Source organism: Hemitrygon akajei, chromosome 4 (assembly GCF_048418815.1).
Source record: "Hemitrygon akajei chromosome 4, sHemAka1.3, whole genome shotgun sequence".
NCBI lineage: Eukaryota > Metazoa > Chordata > Chondrichthyes > Myliobatiformes > Dasyatidae > Hemitrygon > Hemitrygon akajei.
Window position 1 is genome coordinate 66338379 of NC_133127.1, and position 19450 is coordinate 66357828.

Consider the following 19450-nt stretch of genomic DNA (forward strand, 5'->3'; position numbering starts at 1 on the left):
AAAAAATGGCAGATGAAATAGTGTTGGGAAATGTATGATAATACATTTTGGTAAAAGGAACAATAGTACAGACTATTATCAAAATGGGGAGAAGGTTCAAATTACAGAGGTGCAGACAGACTTAGGAGTCCTCATGCAAGACTTGCAGAAGGTTAATTTACAGGTTGAGTTTGTGCTAAAGGCAGTAAATGCAATGTTGGCATTTATTTCAAGGGGAATAGAATATAAAAGCAAGGAGATAATGCTGACCCTTTATAAGACACTAGTCAGGCCACACTTGGAGTATTGTCAACAAATTTGGGTCCCATATCTCAGAAAGGATGTGCTGTTATTGGAGAGAGTCCAGAGAAGGTACACGAGGATGATTCCAGGAATGAAGGGGTTAACATATGAGGAGCATTTGGCAGCTTTGGGTCTATACTCACTGGAATTTAGAAGAATGCATGGGGATTTCATTGAAACCTACCAAATGTTGAAAGGACTAGATAAGGTGGTTATGGAGTAGATGTTTCCTATGGTGTGGGTATCCAGAACTAGAGGGCACAGCCTCAAATATGAGAGCAACCTTTTAAAACAGAGTTAAAGATGAATTTTTTAGCCAGAGAGCAGTGAATCTGTGGAATCTCTGCCACAGACTGTAGTAGAGGCCAAGTCCACGGATATATTTAAGGTGGAAGCTGAAACGAAGTTGGAATGATTGGTCAGAGCATGAAAGGATATGGAGAGAAGGCATGTGTATGGGGTTGAGTGGGATCCGGGATCAGTCATGATGGAATGATAGAGCAGACTCAATGGCCTAATTCTGCTCCTATGCCTCACGGTCTTAGCAGATACTACCCACCCCTAACTAACCTCACGAGGTAGTGTGTCTATTTGAATTACTACCATCCATGTAGTTGAAGGTATTGCATCACTGGTATTAAAGAGATCTAGGATTTTGAATGTCCGGCAATTGATTTTCTAAATTGAGATGCTATGCAACTTAGGGAGTATTTTAAAAATGCAGTTATCTTTATATACCTTCTACCTTAGTATTTGTGAAGCATTGAGATAATGAATTTTGAAGGTACAGTTCAAGAAACACTTGTAAATTGTTGAAATGGCATCTTGTAAATGGCACAATCTGCAATTAAGGTGCAATGGAATAGTGTTGTGGACTGGTGCCTGAGCTTGTTGAGTTTAGTAAGTGAAGAATATTCTACTACATTACAGACTTGCAACATATAGATGTTAAGAGCAGGGAGAGTCAAGTGGTGTATTACTCACTGCAGAACAGGCAAACTTGGAAGTCCCTGTGGCTACTGCAACTGTATGGCTGACTCAATTATGTTTTTAGAAAAGTTAATACCTTATCACCTTTCTTGATTGTTCTAACTTGAAGCTTCCCAATGGCTTTTTTAGCAGCATCTCCAAGGCGACGCTGGAAAACAAAATGTTTCACTGGTTACACTTTCGTGAAATTACAACTTCTACTATACAGCGAACTGTAATTCAACATTCACAAAATGCATGACAATATTTGTATCACCAGAATGGACAGATATTGTGGGAAAGTATGAGCTCAACTGTCAGTTCACCAACAATTCTTTTCTTAACACTCGTGGACCAATCTTTCCATGCTCAAAACCCAGATGCTGCTGTCAGTAGTTTGGTGCCAGACAAGTGACTGCATCTCAGCACTAAACCCCTCATGAAGTCAGAATGGGACTGTAAAGTTCGAAACTTCTCCAGAACCTACAATGAGATATACAAATAAAGATCCTGTGCCAAGTTGGTGGTAGCACAGAAAGTGCTTCTTATTCATTTCAATGGAGGGAAACATCTTACAAGAAATTTGGTAAATACTAATATTGTGTTTTTAACTTTTGGTTTTGAAAAAACTTATCAAATGCTTTGAATGTCAGAAACATTCAGATGTTGCCAGTTCTACCCAACTCAGAAGCAAGATTTTTTTCAGTTAACAAAGTACTTTCATTTAGAGAAATTTCTTTTGGCTTCTTTCCATTTTAATCTGTACAGTCAGTCCCAATATGAACCATGAGTAAAAACATTTGAACTATTTTTAAAAATGTATAAAATTTTTAAATATATAACTTAAATATGCCAACACTTTTGTCCATCTCTATATGCCCTTAATGTGAGGTGGTACCATCTTCCTGAAATTCCCTGCAGTTCTTCTTGTGAATTATTTCAACAACACTGTTACAGTGTTCAAGGAAGTCCCCGTCATTACAAAGTGACTTGGTCTTAAGGATCAGAACTGTTTTAGGACATAGAAACAAAGGACATTTCAGCACAGAACAGGCCCTTCAGCACACAATGTTCTGCCTACTCTAAGATCAATCCAATTCTTCTTTTTTACATTACCCTCCATTTTCTATCATCCATGCGCCTAAGATAGATAGATTGATTGATTGATTGATTTATTTATTTATTTATTTTGCAAACATTCCTAATGTATCTGCATCTACCACCATCCCTAGCAGTGTATTCCATGCACTAGCTATTCTACCCTCTAAAGAACTTAAAATTATGCACTCCTTACTACCCACAACTGACCCGGGAAAAAGGAGCTGGCTGTCCATTCGACCTATGCCTTTTATCATCTTATACAGCTCTATCAAGTCATCCCTCATCCTCTTTCGCTCCAAAGAGAAAATTCCTAGCTCTTGCAACCTTTCACCATAAGATATGTTCTCCAATCCAGGTGATGTCCTGAAAAATCTCCTCTGCACTCTCTCCAAAGATTCAACATCCTTCGTATAATGAGGAGAGCAGAACTGAGCACAATATTCTAAGTGTGGTATACAGGCAGTCCCCAGGTTACGAATGAGTTCGGTTCCTGAGTCCATCTTTAAGTCGGATTTGTATGCAAGTCAGAACAAGTACATCCGGTATTATTTAGCGTCAGTTAGTCAAACGTTTGTCTTAGTATATAGTATATATTTTACCTTTATGCATATAAAACACTTCAGAAACGTCTGTATTCCAATAATTAAACCACTGCGTTGGTTAGTAATAATTGTAGCGTTCATCGGGTCAGGGCCTTTCACATGTTCCATTATTCTCACTTGATCCTTTAAAATTGTTCCGATCGTTGACCGACTGTAGCCTAACACTTTTCCAATGACTGATGATGTTTCACCTCTTTCCAAATGCTTTATTATTTCCACTTTATTTTAAAATCGTGATCGCTTCCCATCAATGGAACAGAAACACTGCGGGCGGTGGGTCCCGACCTCCGCCAGCTCCCGTGATCGGCTGGGTTGTAAGGACCACCGCATTGAATTCCCCGGGTCCTAAACTCCACCGCACTGAGGCAGGTTAAATGGGACAAGTGGGGGCTGTGCTGGGTTTGGGTATTTGATCCTCCACAATATTCCGCATGGAAATTTAAACTGGAGGTGGTAGTGTTTTTTTTACGAGGTCGAGTTGTGAGCTCGACATCAACCCGGTACGGATGGTAATGGGAGTCACTGGGTCGACATCAACCTGGCACAGGAGCGGTCTGTCACTGGATCAAACTCGAGAACCTCAGTTCTCCAGCCCGGCGCTAATCTCACTGCGCCACCAGCCGACTGGATTCAGGGTGAATCTTGCTAAGAAAAATTTAAGCCAAATACAAAGTTACACACTCAACACAGTGTCAACGGCAATGACTTAAAATGGTGGACGGCATCGCGATCCAACTTAAAATGGCGGACGGTGTTCTTCTTCCTCAGTTTGTAAGTTTGTCCGTAAGTCGGACGTTCGTAACTCGGGGACTACCTGTAATCGGGGTTTTATAGAGTTGCAACATTACATCAAGGCTCTTGAACTCAATCCCCCTACTGATGAAGGCCAACAACAATCTTTGAGGGATCAATGGACGTGGACACCACGATCCCTCTGTTCCTCCACACTGCTGAGAATCCTACCATTAACCCTATATTCAAGACTTCAAAAACTTCACACTTATTTGAATTGAACTCCATCTGCCATTTCTCAGCACAGATTTGCATCCTACCAATATCCCAGTTCAATTATCAACAGCCTTCTACAAATCTCCATATTTCACAATTTTCTGAAGGACCTAGCAGACCAAACAGGTATGGAAACTTTAAGCGGATGAACATTCATTGCCATCACTGGAAGCAAGGTGGAGGGTAGGGCACTCCAAGCCAGGCTGAAACGCAGAGGGATGGGTCCCCCTCTACCCAGCATCTTGCTAGCAAACGTGCAGTCACTGGAGAATAAAATTGAGCACCTGGGGGCAAGATTGCTGTAATGGAAGGAAATTAGAGATTGTTGTGTTCTATGTCTGAGCAAGATGTGGATTTCTCCTAGAATGCCATATTCAGCAGTCATACAGGAAGGCTTCTTGATTTACTGAATGGACCAAACTGTTGATTCGGAAAAGGCAAAAGGTGAAGGTGTGTGTTTCATGATAAACTCTCAGTCATACTCTGATGAGGCAGCTTTGTCGAATTCTTATTCCCCCAACCTTGAACACCTAACAGGTAAATGCCATCCATTCCATTTACCCCAGGAATTGTCATCCACAATCCTAATCGCAGTTTACATACTTCCAGTGGCCAACTATAATCAAATGCTTGAGATACTGCAAGATGCCATCTCCAACCAAGAAACAGCCCATCCTGATACATTTCAAATCAGTCAGAGACTTCAACCAGGCTGGTTTGAAGAAAACCCTTCCCAATTACCACCAGCAAACAACCTGTAGCACCACAGGTCCCAACACACTAAACTACGTTTATACTAAGATAAGCATTACAGTGAGCCAAAACAATTAGCACCTAGTGGTCAGCTGAAACCAATCCCAGGCTGACTTTCACTGATGATCTTTGTCCCAATCAAGGATTCATTTGTTCTGGGATAAACCATTTAAATAGTTGTACTGGGAGTTTGAGCAGAATTTTGAGACTTGTGTAGTTTCAATGAATAAAGGGTTATTTTGAATTCCAGTTGTCCTATTGTCTGGCTTCAGGTCTCATCAGTAGTTATAGGTATGCAAACAAAACCATAAGGAATGCCTATTGTTCCATGCCTAGACTGCACTTCAGTAAATTGGATCACTTGGCTGTCTCTTCTTACCTGCATACAGGCAGAAGCTAAAGAGCAAAACTCCAGAGATTCGGAAGACAAGGAGGTGGTTGCAGGAGGCAGAGGAACAATTACAGGATTGCTTCGAGTCAGTGGACTGGGCCATGTTCAAGGACTCATCTGTGGATCTGAATGGTTGTCACTGACTTTATTTAAAAAGTTGTAGATGAGCGTATCCCCACAAAAAAATCACCCAGAGTCTTCCCCAACCAGAAGCCCTGGATAAACCAAGAGATTTGCAATCTGTTGAGGACCAGATCAGGGGCATTCAAGTATGGTGACGAAGAAAGTTACAGGAGATACAGTTACAATCTCTGGAAAGCCATCTCACGGGCAAAGTGGCAATTCCAGACTAAACTTGAATCAATGGAGGATGCTTGCCATTTGTGGCAGGGCATGAATACTATCGCCTTTTATAAAGCTAAATTAAGTGCCATAGGTGGTTCACAACAGGGCTTCACCAGGTGAGCTCTATGCCTCCTATGCTTGCTTTGACCCTCGAATTCACACAGCCCCTGGTGATCCTGTGATTTCAGTCTCTGAGTCTGACATGTGAGCAGCCTTCAGGAGGGTGAACTATTGGGCCCTGATGGGCTATCTGGTCAAGTGCTAAAATCCTGTGCTGATCAACTGGTTGGAGTGTTCACTAAGATCTTTAATCTCTCACTTTGGCAGTCCCATGTACCCACCTGCTTCAAACAAGTTTCAATTATATCAGTGCCCAAGAAAAAAAAAAGGTAACCTGCCTCAATGACTATCATCCAGCAACACTTAGATCCCCAGTGATGAAGTGCTTTGAGAGGCTGGTGATGAAACATAATGCTTGAGAAGCAGTTTGGATCTGGTCCAATTTGCTGACCAGAGCAACAGGTCCACTGCAAATGCCATCTCATTGGCTCTTCACTCAACTATGAAACATCTGGATAGCAAAGGTGCATACATCAGGATGCTCTTCATCAACTACAGCTCAACATTCAAAACCAATCAAGGTGGTCCGATACTTTGGCCTCAAAACCTCTTTGTACAATGGGATCCTCGATTTCCTCACTGGCATACCCTAGTCCGTTTGGATTGGCAACAACATCGCCATGATTTCCATCAGCACAGGTGCACCACAAGGCTGTGTACTTAGCCCCCTGCTCAACTTACTTTACACTTATGCACAACTCCAATGCCATATTCAAGTTTGCTGACACCACCACCGTTGGAGACCAAATCAAAGGTGGTAATAAATTAGCATATAGAAGGGATTAAAAAATCTGGCTAAGTGGTGCCACGACAACAACCTTTTGCTCAATGTCAGCAAGACCAAGGAGCTGATTATTGACTTCAGAAGAAGGAAACCAGAGGTCCATGAGCCAATCATCATCAGAGGATCAGAGATGGAGAGAGTCAACAACATTACATTCCTCAGTGTTATTGTTTCAGAGGATCTATCTTGGGCCCTGAACTTAAGTGCAATTACAAAGAAAGCATGGCAGTGCTTCTACTTCCATAGGAGTTTGCGAAGATGTGGCATGACATCTAAAACTTTGACAAACTTCCATAGATGTGTAGTGGAGACTATGTTGACTGGCTGCATAACAGCCTGTATGGAAACACCAAAGCCTTTGAACAAAAAATCCTACAAAAAGTAGTGATACGGCCCAGTCCAATACAGGTAAAGCCTTCCCCACCATTGAGTTCATCTACACAAAACACTGTTGCAGGAAGGCGGCATCCACTATCAGGGACCGCTATCACCCTGGACATGCTTTCTTCTCACTGCTGTCAACAGAAAGGTAGTACAGAAGCCTCAGGACTCAGACTACCAGGCTCAGGAATAGTTATTACCCTTCAGCCCATGCACATGAACGAAAGGGGATAATTTCACTCATCCCATCATGGAAATGGTCCCCACAACCAATGGACTCACTTTCAAGGACTCTTCATTTCATGCCCTCAATATTTATGGCTTATTTATTTACTGTTATTATTTCTTTCTTGTCATATTTGCATTATTTGTTGTCTTTTGCACACTGGTTGACCACCCAAGTGGCCTTTCATTTAATATGTTATGGTTACATTCTATAATTGAGTATAATCCACAAGAAAATGAATCTCAGGGTTGTATATGGTGGCATAAATGTATTTGGGTAATAAATTTACTCTAAACAGTCTTCTACACTATCCACAGCATCACCAACCTGCGTGTCATCTGTAAACTTATCAACCCACTCTTCTACTTCCCCATCCTAGTCACTTAAAAAGATTACAAACAGCAGAGGAGTCAGAACAGATCTCTGTGGAATACCACTGTTCACCCACCTCCACGCTCTCTCTACAATCACCTTTTGCCTTCAATGGGCAAGCTAATTCTGAATCCACACAGTAAAGTTTTCCTTTCCCATCCTTCTGCCTTTCTAAATGAGCCTACCAAAGGGAACCTTGCCAGACACCTTGCTAATATTGATATACACTACATCACAACTTTACCTTCAATCTGTTTGGCCACTACTTTGAAGAATTCAATCATGCTTGTGAGGGATGATCTATCCTCACAAAACCATGCTGACTATCCCTAATCAGTCTATGCTTCTCCAAATCCTGTTGCTATGAATCCTTTCTAATAATTTGCCCAGAACTTAAGTAAGATTCACCAGTCTATAACTCTGAGTGTTATCCCTACTTCCTTTCTTGAACAAAGGATTAAAATTTACCACCCCCCCAATTATCTGGTGCTACTCCTGTTGCTAGTGAGAACACAGAGAACACTGCCAAAGGTGCAGTAGCATCTGCCTTCACTGTGTGCAATAGCCTGTGCAATAACATGTCTGGCCATTGGGGACTTATCCATCAGGTTTCTGCTGGAAAGATGCCCAAGGTAAACATGGGTTTAGTTTTTAAGTTGTCAAAAAGTCATCTGAGTAGACTGCAAAATGAAACAATGATCATCCAACCTCACCCAAATTCTTCATTAATCCCACATCTTCCTCAACTATTTACATTTCAGTTTGAAGTCCATGTGCTTAGTTACTAGCATCCAGTGATCTTGAGTTCCTTCCAAGTGTCCCTCCATCTTGTTGTCCAAGTTTAATAACTACTTGAAATTCAATCATGTTGACTCAGCTTTTCATAACTACTTAGAATCTTTCATTCTTTGGCTCAGTACTGCTTTTTCCTTACATGAAGTCACAGGCCTTGTACTTGTATATTAACTACAATTATATAGCAAAATATTCAGTAAACCTTATTTTCCCATTTATTTTGCATTCATACATCCAGGGACAAATAATATGATATTCCGGAATTTCTTAAAAATCATTACCATAGTCTTTGAAATAATAGTCAGTTTTATTTTTCCACTGAATTTTTTGGATTTCCAGCTCACTTTATCTTTAATTGGAGCTCCATGCCTTCAGTTATAGCATCAGGGGATTAAGTAAACATGTTACCAACAAATGTATACGAAAGATATATATTTTAAAAAATCAGCAGAGAGTCAGAGTTACCCACCATAGAAACCTGTTTGTGCTGACCAAACTGCCAACTTGATCTAAACCCTTTGCCTGTGTTTGGCCGAGATCCCTAAACCTTTCCTCCATGTGCCTCCCTAACTAGTGTTTAAACTTTTCAATGACACCCACCCCAGCACTACATCTGGAAGTTCACTCCACATTTCTACCACCATCACTGTGGAAATGTCATCCCTTAGATCTCTTAAAACTTTTCTCCTCTCATCGCTATTCTCTTCCCCAAATTCCCCAGTTTTCATGACCTATGTCACTGTAAATACAGATAAGAAATTTATTTTTTGTTTATTATTGCAACAACCTCTGTGCCTTAACACATTGATCGGTACAGAGACCTATACTCTCCCAAGTTAATCTTTTGCTCTAAACATACTCTTTGAATCTCTTAGGATTTTGTATTGTTGTTTCTGCTAAAGCTATCTTGTGCCCTTTTTGCCCTCCTGATTTCACTTGAATGCAATCCTACATCCTTTATAGTCCTCAAATTAGACTGCAATTAAGCTTGCGCAGTAATTAAAACTGCAATCACATGGAAATGATGGGCTTCAATGTATTTATGCAGAATTTATATTTGTAATTTTAAGATCCTACGATGATATAGTACATAATGATACCCAATGATAAGATAAAAATAACTAATGCAGTGGCACTGGAATTTGTAATATGACACAGGCTATCAACCGCTTCTCCTTGATCCCAATGATGGCATCAATTAGACCAAAATTTACTGTAAATAAAAATGAAAACGTTTCAACCAGAATAGACAAATAATAAAACAATTGAATTGTATTCCACCACCATTCTAAAAGCTCAAGATCAAGCATTAAACTGTCCAGAAAAGCAACAAACCCCAGATTCTAGATGTCTGAAACATCACAAAAAATTAAAAATGCTGGTCAGTAGGTCAAGTAGCATCTGTGCAATGAGAGAGGGAGTTAACGCGTCATGCCAATATCCTTTCATCAGAATAGATAGTAGCCAAACTGCTGAGTAATACCAGTGCCACTGACAGCAGCACCCTTTTTTTGTATGACTGCAATCTGTAAACAGGATTCACAATCTACCAGTTTCACTTATGCACTCCACAGGAGTGGGTCGCACAAAGAATAGCCTTTATCTGCACAAAATCAACTAAGTGTAGCACAGCGGCTAGGTCTACATGCCACAGTGTTCTGTAGCTCTGAATTCGACACTTGTTTAAATGACAAAGCATATCCAAGCCAATGCTGCTGCTTTTGTCTATTTTGTCTATCACCACAATAGGTCTACAGCAGATGTGATCTCATTGGTTCTTCATATGGCCTTGAATCACAATACTAACACTGGTAGCTCTTTATTGACTACAGCTCAACATTTATCACAATTATTCCTACAGTTCTGATCAAAAAGTTCCAAAACCTGGGCCTCTGTACCACCCTCTGCAAATGGATCCTTACCTACCAGATCACAGTCTGTGCAGATTGGAAATAACATCTCCATCTCACTGCTAATCGACACGGGCACACCTCAAGGATGTGTGCTCAGCCCACTGCTCTACCCTCTCTACACCCATGACTGTGTGCCTAGGCCACCTATAATTTGCTGACGACACAACTATTATTGGCAGAACTTAAGATGATGATGAGAAGGCATACAGGAATGAGATATATCAACTAGTTTCAGGAACAGCTTCTTCCCCTCTGCCATCCGAGTCCTAAATGGACATTGAACCTGTGAACACTACATCACTTTTTTAATATATTATTTCTGCTTTTTGCATGATTTTAAGTCTATTCAATATACAGATACTGTAATTGATTTACTTATTTATTATTATTTTCTTCTATATTATGTATTGCATTGAACTGCTGCTGCTAAGTTAACCTTGCTGGTGATGATAAACCCGATACCGATTCTGATAGTCAAGTGGCATTGTAGCAACAACTTTGCACTCAATATCAGCAAGGCCAAAGGATTGATTGTGGAATTCAGAAAGGGTAAGATGAGGGAACACACATCAATCCTCAAGGGATCAGAAGTGGAAAGGGTGAGTAATTTCAAGTCCTGGGTGTCAAAATCTCATGCTCCCTCCTGGGCCGAACACATCAATGCAGTTACAAGGACAGCAGCTATATTTCATCAGCTGTTTGAGGAGATTTGGTACGTCACCAAGACACTCACAAATTTCTACCAATGAATCGTGAAGAGCACTCTAACTGGCTGCTATGGGGGGGGGGGGGGGGCGGGGTCAATGCACAGAATCAAAATAAGCTGCAGAAAATTGTAAACTAAGTCAGCTCCATCATGGGCACTACCCTTCCCAGCATCCAGGATGTCTTCAAGAAGCAAAGCCTCAAAAAAGGTGGCATCATCATTAAGGGCCTCCATCACCCCAGATATGCTCTCTTCTCATTGCTACCACCAGGGAGGAGGTATAAGAGCCTGAAGACAAACTCAACAATCCAGGAACAGCTTCTTCCTCTCTGCCATCAGATTTCTGAATGGACATTGAACCCATGAACACTATCTCACTACATTTTCCTCTCATTTTGCACTATTTAACAAAAATTATATATACACACTGTAATTTACAGTATTTAATTATGTATTACAATGTACTGCTGTTGCATAACAAATTTTCCCATATATGCAAGTGATATTAAACCTGATTTTGATTCAATAATTTCATTTGCAGAAATCCAAAATTCACAAAAAAAAACTTGCTAGAGATAAAAATCCTACCATGTAGAATGGCAATAATAAAAAGCAGTGGAAAAGTTTTATGCGTACATTAAGGTTACACATGTAGAAGGGCTTCTTGATAAGATGACATGAAGACAAAGATGAGACCAGATTCATAAGGAGCATAATAACAGTTCAGAATTGGCACACTGAATGGTCTGCAAAATTCTAATAGCTAAATATTTTAATAATCTAACTGCTTAACTGTCACAATCTTTTCATTATTTGCATAAATGTTAAAGATTTTTTAAAAAATAGATTACATGATAACGAAAATATCTAGACACCAAAAGAGAATTTGCTTACATACAATAGCTTTCTTGGTCTCTGTGTAGTATATGGTGACATTATGTACTTTGATAATAAATTTACTATGAACTTTGGTTTTCTTAGAGCATTATGTAGGACAATGACCTTTGAATTATTAAAATGCACATCATGGGTCTTTTCCACTATAGAGTTTTGCATCGCCTCGCCTCTGAAGAAAAACATCTGCTCGTTGCTTTACTTTTTAAAATTCAATTACTGAACACAGTAGTCAATAAGCACTGACCAAACTCCCACAAATCATAATACACTGGATTCTAGGTCATCCACTTATTTAGGGCAATTCTTAAAGAACAAAAACTAGAGAGTACCCCTGTGGCTATCCCACTGAACAATAAGTACTCCTGCTTGAGTACTGTTGGGCAGAGCATCTTACCTGGGGGAAGAGGCAGTGGCCGTGCTTCTGGCACAGAGTCCGACCCTGTGGCTCAGAAGGGTAGGGAAAGGAAGAGAAAGGCAGTAGTGATAGGGGACTCTATAGTTAGGGGGTCAGACAGGTGATTCTGTGGATGCAGGAAAGAAACTTGGATGGTAGCTTGCCCTCCAGGTACCAGGGTTCAGGATGTTTCAGATCACATCCACGATATCCTGCAGTGTGGGAGGGAGAACTACCAGAGGTCGTGGTACAGATTGGTACCAATAACGTCGGTAGGAAAAGGGAAGAGGTCCTGAAAACAGACTACAGGGAGTTAGGAAGGAAGTTGAGAAGCAGGACCGCAAAGGTAGTAATCTCGGGATTAATGCCTGTGCCACGTGACAGTGAGTATACAAATAGAGTAAGGTGGAGGATAAATGTGTGGCTGAGGGATTGGAGCAGGGGGCAGGCATTCAGATTTCTGGGTATTTGGGACCTCTTTTGGGGCAGGTGTGACCTGTTCAAAAAGGACGGATTGCACTTGAATCCCAGGGGGACCAATATCCTGGTGGGGAAGTTTGCTAAGGCTACTGGGGAGAGTTTAAACTAGAATTGTTGGGGGGTGGGAACCGAACTGAAGAGACTGGGGAAGAGGCGGTTGGCTCACAAATAGAGAAACCTTGGAGACGGTGTGTGAGGGAGGATAGGCAGATGATAGAGAAGGGATGCACTCAGACCATCGGTTTGAGATGTGTCTATTTTAACGCAAGGAGTATTGTGAACAAAGAGTATGAGCTTAGAGCATGGATCAGTACTTGGAGATATGATGTGGTGGCCATTACAGAGACTTAGATGGCTCAGGGACAGGAATGGTTACTTCAAGTGCTGGGTTTTAGGTGTTTCAGAAAGGGCAGGGAGGGAGGCAAAAAAGGTGGGGGTGTGCACTGCTGATCAGAGATAGTGTCACAGCTGCAGAAAACATGGACATCATGGAGGGATTGTTACAGAGTCTCTGTGGGTGGAGGTTAGGAACAGGAAGGGGGTCAATTACTCTACTGGGTATTTTGTTTTTAATATAGGCCGCCCTATAGTAACAGAGATATCGAGGAGCAGATAGGGTTGGTAGATTTTAATCTCCCAAATATCGACTGGCATCTCCCTAGAGCTGAGCGAAGGGCGCTGAGTAGGCTACGGTCAATTATGGAAAACTCTGAACATCCTCTACATAGCACCATCCAGAGACAGAGAAGCAGTTTCAGCGACAGGTTACTATCGATGCAATGCTCCTCAGACAGGATGAAGAGGTCAATACTCCCCAATGCCATTAGGCTTTACAATTCTACCGCCAGGACTTAAGAACTTTTTAAAAGCTATTATTAATGCTTTTTGAGATAGTGATTTAGATGCATATCATATTTTTTACTGAGTTAAGTATTGTATGTAATTAGTTTTGCTACAACAAGTGTATGGGACATTGGAAAAAAAGTTGAATTTCCCCATGGGGATGAATAAAGTACCTATCTATCTATCTATCTATCTATCTAGAGCAAGGGGTTTAGATGGGGTGGAATTTGTTAGGTGTGTTCAGGAAAGTTTCTTAACACAATATGAATGTAGATAAGCCTACAAGAGGAGAAAACTGTACTTGATTTGGTATTGGGAAATGAACCTGGTCAGGTGTCAGATCTCTCAGTGGGAGAGCATTTTGGAGATAGTGATCATAACTTTGTCTCCTTTACAATAGCATTGGAGAGAGATAGGAACAGACAAGTTAGAAAAGGAGTAAAGGGAATTATGAAGCTATCAGGCAAGAATGTGGAAGCTTAAATTGGGAACAGATGCTCTCAGGGAAAGGTACGGAAGAAGTGTGGCAAATGCTCAGGGGATATTTGTGTGGAGTTCTGCATAGGTACGTTCCAATGAGACAGGGAAGTTATGGTAGGGTACAGGAACCGTGGTGTACAAAGGCTCTAGTAAATCTAGTCAAAAAGAAAAGCTTACAAAGGTTCAGAGAGCTAGGTAATGTTAGAGATCTAGAAGATTATAAAGCTAACAGGAAGGATCTTAAGAAGGAAATCAGGAGAGCCAGAAGGGGCAATGAAAAGGCCTTGGCGGGCAGGATTAAGGAAAACCCCCAAGGCATTCTACAAGTATGTGAAGAGCAAGAGGATAAGAGGTGAAAGAATAGGACCTATCAAGTGTGACAGTGGGAAAGTGTGTATGGAACCGGAGGAAATAGCAGAGGTACTTAATGAATTCTTTACTTCAGTATTCACTACGGAAAAGGATCTTGGTGATTGTAGTGATGACTTACAGCGGACTGAAAAACTTGAGCATGTAGATATTAAGAAAGAAGATGTGCTGGAGCTTTTGGAAAGCATCAAGTTGGATAAGTCACCGGGACTGGACGAGTTGTGCCCCAGGCTACTGTGGGAGGCAAGGGAGGAGATTGCTGAGCCTCTGGCGATGATCTTTGCATCATCAATGGGGATAGGAGAGGTTCCGGAGGATTGGAGGGCTGTGGATGTTGTCCCTTATTCAAGAAAGAGTAGAGATAGCCCAGGAAATTATACACCAGTGAGTCTTACTTCAGTGGTTGGTAAATTGATAGTGAAGATCCTGAGAGGCAGGATTTATGAACATTTGGAGAGGTATAATATGATTAGGAATAGTCAGCATGGCTTTGTCAAGGGCAGGTCGTGCTTTACGAGCCTGATTGAATTTTTTGAGGATGTGACTAAACACATTGATGAAGGAAGAGCAGTAGATGTAGTGTATATGGATTTCAGCAAGGCATTTGATAAGGTACCCCATGCAAGGTTTATTGAGAAAGTTAAGGAGGTATGGGATCCAAGGGGACATTGCTTTGTGGATCCAGAACTGGCTTGCTCACAGAAGACAAAGAGTGGTTCTGCATGGAGGTCAGTCACCAGTGGAGTGCCTCAGGGATCTGTTCTGGGACCCTTACTCTTCCTGATTTTTATAAATGACCTGGATGAGCAAGTGGAGGGATAGGTTAGTAAGTTTGCTGATGATGAAAAGGTTGGGGGTATTGTGGATAGTGTTGAGGGCTGTTAGAGGTTACAGCGGGACATTGATAGGATGCAAAGCTGGGCTGAGAAGTGGCAGATGGAGTTCAACCCAGGTAAGTGTGAAATGGTTCATTTGGTCAGGTCAAATATGATGGCAGAATATAGCATTAATAGTAAGACTCTTGACAGTGTGGAGGATCAGAGGGGTCTTGGGGTCCGAGTCCATAGGACACTCAAAGCAGCTGCGCAGGTTGACTCTGTGGTTAAGGCAGCATATGGTGTATTGGCCTTCATGAATCGTGGAATTGAATTTAGGAGCTGAGAGGTAATGTTGCAGCTATACAGGACCCTGGTCAGACGCCACTTGGAGTACTGTGCTCAGTTCTGGTGGCCTCACTACAGGAAGGATGTGGAAGCCATAGAAAGGGTACAGAGGAGATTTACAAGGATGTTACCTGGATTGGGGAGTGAACTTGGCCTTTTCTCCTTGGAGCGATGATGAGAGGTGACCTGATAGAGGTGTATAAGATGATGGGAGGCATTGATCATGTGGATAGCCAGAGGCTTTTCCCCAGGGCTGAAATGGCTGCCTCAAGAGGACACAGGTTTAAGGTACTGGGGTGTAAGTACAGAGGAGATTTCAGGGGTAAGTTGTTTTTTTTAAAAAAACGCAGAGAGTGATGAGTGCATGGAATGGGCTGCCGGCAATGGTGGTGGAGGTGGATACGATAGGGTCTTTTAAGAGACTTTTGGATAGGTACATGGAGCTTAAAAAAATAGAGGGCTATGGGTAACTCCAGTAATTTCTAAGGTAGGGACATGTTCGGCACAGCTTTGTGGGCTGAAGGGTCTGTATTGTGCTGTAGGTATTCCATGTTTCTAAATTGAGAAAATAGCCGAGATTTCCTTCATTTATTTGGGACACTATGCCACTTAATTAGGAGAGAATGTTGCCAAACAATTTCTAACTATCGTCAGTCACTTGCACTTCTTTGCGTCACCATTAGACACTAAAGCATGCTTAAGACTAATCAGGTTTTAAAATAGTATCAGCTGCCTGTGCTTGTGTTCAAAAGCCAGTGATTTCTGACACTGATAGCTTCGAGAAATAAGCAGCAAGACAAATCAGAACTCTTTTGCTCACTGCAGTTTCAAACATTCCAGCTTAAAGGTGCCAGGAGTGAAAATGAAACAAATTGCACTACTTCAACAAATTATGAATTATGATTGCATTGACCATCATCTTGAAAGTCACGATGTAAATGAAAATTGGGAGGATGCAATTATCTAAAGCAGGGATTCCCAACCTGGGTTCCACAGACTCCTCAGTTAATGACAGAGGTAGATAGCATAAAAAAGGTTGCGAACCCCTGGGCTAAAGCATTGTATGAAGCCAGTTCAACATCTTCACTAGGTGTCTTATTTTGCTCATTTAATCAAAAGAACACGGCAGATGAATTCCTCCACTGATAACTATTAGGAACTAATACAGTTTTATAATACTCTAGCAGTATCTGTAGCACTCTAATTTGTTCTGTATTTCAATTCAATACACAAATTGTTACTAAGTTAAATGGTAGTTCGTCTCTTAAATTTTAAGTATACCTTTTAACTATTTGCATTGGGCCAAAATGTACTGGCTCCAATGTGTCCCAATTAACCAGAATCCACTGTAATAGAATAATAAAAATTAATCTGTTTCTCTCACATTGAATAAGTAATGAGAATATGCCAGGAATAAGACCCTGCCTTCATACCCTCTATATCTTCCTGAATAGCTATATGAAAGAAAGCATATCTAATAACAATCTATTTGCTGCATTGAAATCCAACCTAGATTTGCACTGCAGCTTTGGGGGTGGGTTTAAGCCGACTCAGGGAAGAACTTGTGGCTCACTAATCTTCCTATACCTAAGTTACAATGTTCTTGAATGAAAGTTAGTCATATCTCGAGACAAAAGACTGCAGATGCTGGCATTTGCAATATCAAACAGTCTGCAGGAGGAACTCAGCAACTCAAACATCATGTGGGGGAAAACAAAATGTCTACATTTTAGGTCAAATCCCTGCAGAGTGGAGGAAACAACCAGGATAAAGAGAGGAAACGGTGAAATTGAGGCCAGTGGTGAGAGGAAGACTGAAAGAATGGGGAAGAGGGTTGTTGGGGTAAAAATAGGCACATCAACTCATGAAGAGGGGCTGGTTTGAGATATGATAGATGGAGGTAGACAGTTGTCATGATCTCAGCCCCCTCCTTTGTGAGAATCGCAAGAGCCCTAGTCAAGGGGGGGTCAACTGACCCAAGAGGGGGAGAGACGTGCTGAATAGACACAGGAAATGGGAGAAAGAGAGGGAGACGTGCGGAAGACCACGTTCTCCCGAGAAGCAGAATAAAGTGACTCTGACTATTGTCTCATGAAGACCACGTGTAAAGCCCTAGGGCAAGATTGCCTCACCCCCCACCCTGATTGACATCTACAACCCTGCCAGTCCAGATAAAAGGTGGGCTGCCGAGGCGGGGCCTCAGACGCACCAAGGAGACACACGAAGAAGACACGATAGTGCTTCCCGTCGGAGCGGGACGCCATTCTGAAGGAAGCCACGTGCGTTAGATTCCGGATCGGGAGTCTGTGGCTGGAATCACGGACAATCGCTTTTAACTAACAACCGGGAAGCCTGCTCTTCTGATTCCACGGCGGTGCTCCGTAGGGACCCGGGCAGGTGAAGCTGTTTAATGACATCTCTCTCTCTCTCTCTCTTTCTAACAAAAGTGCACCAACGCGACACCACAACCGACGGCGGCTGGTGGAACTGCAGTGATCTAAAAGACTTTTAGATATCCAGCAAACGATATATATCTACATTACCCCTAGACAACGATAGAGCTTATTTCTGATTGATTATTACTATACCTGTGCTTTAGATTGAGTTGTGACGACGTATATGATCTGAATGTTTTGTATTAACCATACGTTTGTGCCCCTTTATAAATAAAAACGTTTGAAAATAGTAGCATCCGGCTTCGGTGGATCCATCTATCTTTGCTGGAAAATTACCCAGATATGATAGATGGAGGTAGACAGTAAAGAAAAAGAATGGGGAGTCAGGAAGAGTGTGGGGAGGGTGAAAAGTCAGAATATGAAGACTAATAGTGCTCTAATCTGATAAAGCTGGTGATAATGGGAACAATTCGGGAAGAGGTGAAAGGAGGAAGGAACCATGACCTGATTTGTACGAGGGGTGGTAAGTGAAATGTGCAATAAGTGGGTGAAAGGATGGAAAAAAAGGAGGGGTGAAATAGGTGGGAAAAGGGACGAAAAGAAGAAGACTGAAGAAGAATTGGAGGGAAGAAGCGAACAAGGAGGAGATAGATGGGAACTGAAGATGAAAATTATCTGAAACTGAAAAATTCAATGTAGATAACATTGCACTCTAGACTACCCAGCTGGAATATGAAATATTGTTCCCCAAGCTTGCATTGAGCCTCACTCCAATAGTGAGAAAGATCGAGAATAGACAAGAGAGTTTGGGAATTTTAAAGGGAATTGAAATGGCATGCAACTGCGAGCTCAAGATGGCCACCACAGACAAACTGCAGGTGACATATGTCAGAAAGACGAAATGAAGGAGGTGAACAGTTGGAGTTTGTCGTATTTCTTTTCAGAGCAATGACCACCCCTCCCCTCAGCACTATGTATTGATTTGCTGTCTGCACACAAATGTGTATTGCTCTCTCTCTCTCTGCAACGTGAATACACCAGCTAAAGCCATTTCCCGTCATTTAATATATGTAGTTGTGCACAGACACAACAGAAGTGGTGTGCGCAAATCTTTGCTTCACTTCGAAAGCCTGTTCAAGACCCTGAACCATGATGAGGGAGAAAGTGCAGTGGTAATTGTTGCCTCTCCTTCATTTACAATGCAAAATATCAGGAGTCAGGGAAGGTGTGGGTGAAGGTGGATTAGTAGAATAAGGAATCACCAAGGGAGTGGTCCCTCAGGAAGGCAGTTGAAATGTGGCTGGTAATGGGACCTCATTGCAGCTGGTGGAAGGACGATATTTTGGGTGCAGATGGTGGGAGGGTGAAAAGCAAGGACCAGAAAACCCTTCTGTTCTGCCTGGAGAAATGAAAAACAAAAGAAATGCAAAAGGGGACTTTGTTAAACACAGAAGGGAAACTGGCAGTGTAGCAGTTAGTGTAATGCTACCACAGTGCCAAATATGATGTGGGATCAATTTCCGCTGCCATCCATAAGGAGTTTATATGTTCTCCCCACGACTATGTGGATTTCCCTCTGTGTGCTCCCGTTTCCTCACACATGAAGTACAGTTAGGGGTAGTGAGCCATGGGCACCAGAAGCATAGCGACACTCGCAGCCTGTCCATCTCAATCCTTGCT

The 19450-nt window shown here is 41.8% G+C and overlaps 1 protein-coding gene across 1 annotated transcript in view; it reads right to left on the minus strand.

The window, feature by feature from the left end:
* The window catches only part of rnf150a (ring finger protein 150a), a 105031-nt gene that overhangs the window by 43484 nt on the left and 42097 nt on the right, over positions 1-19450 (minus strand). The window contains exon 3 of the mRNA XM_073042750.1: positions 1349-1420. Within this exon, the coding sequence (XP_072898851.1) occupies positions 1349-1420 (72 nt within the window). The remainder of the gene's footprint in view (positions 1-1348; positions 1421-19450) is intronic.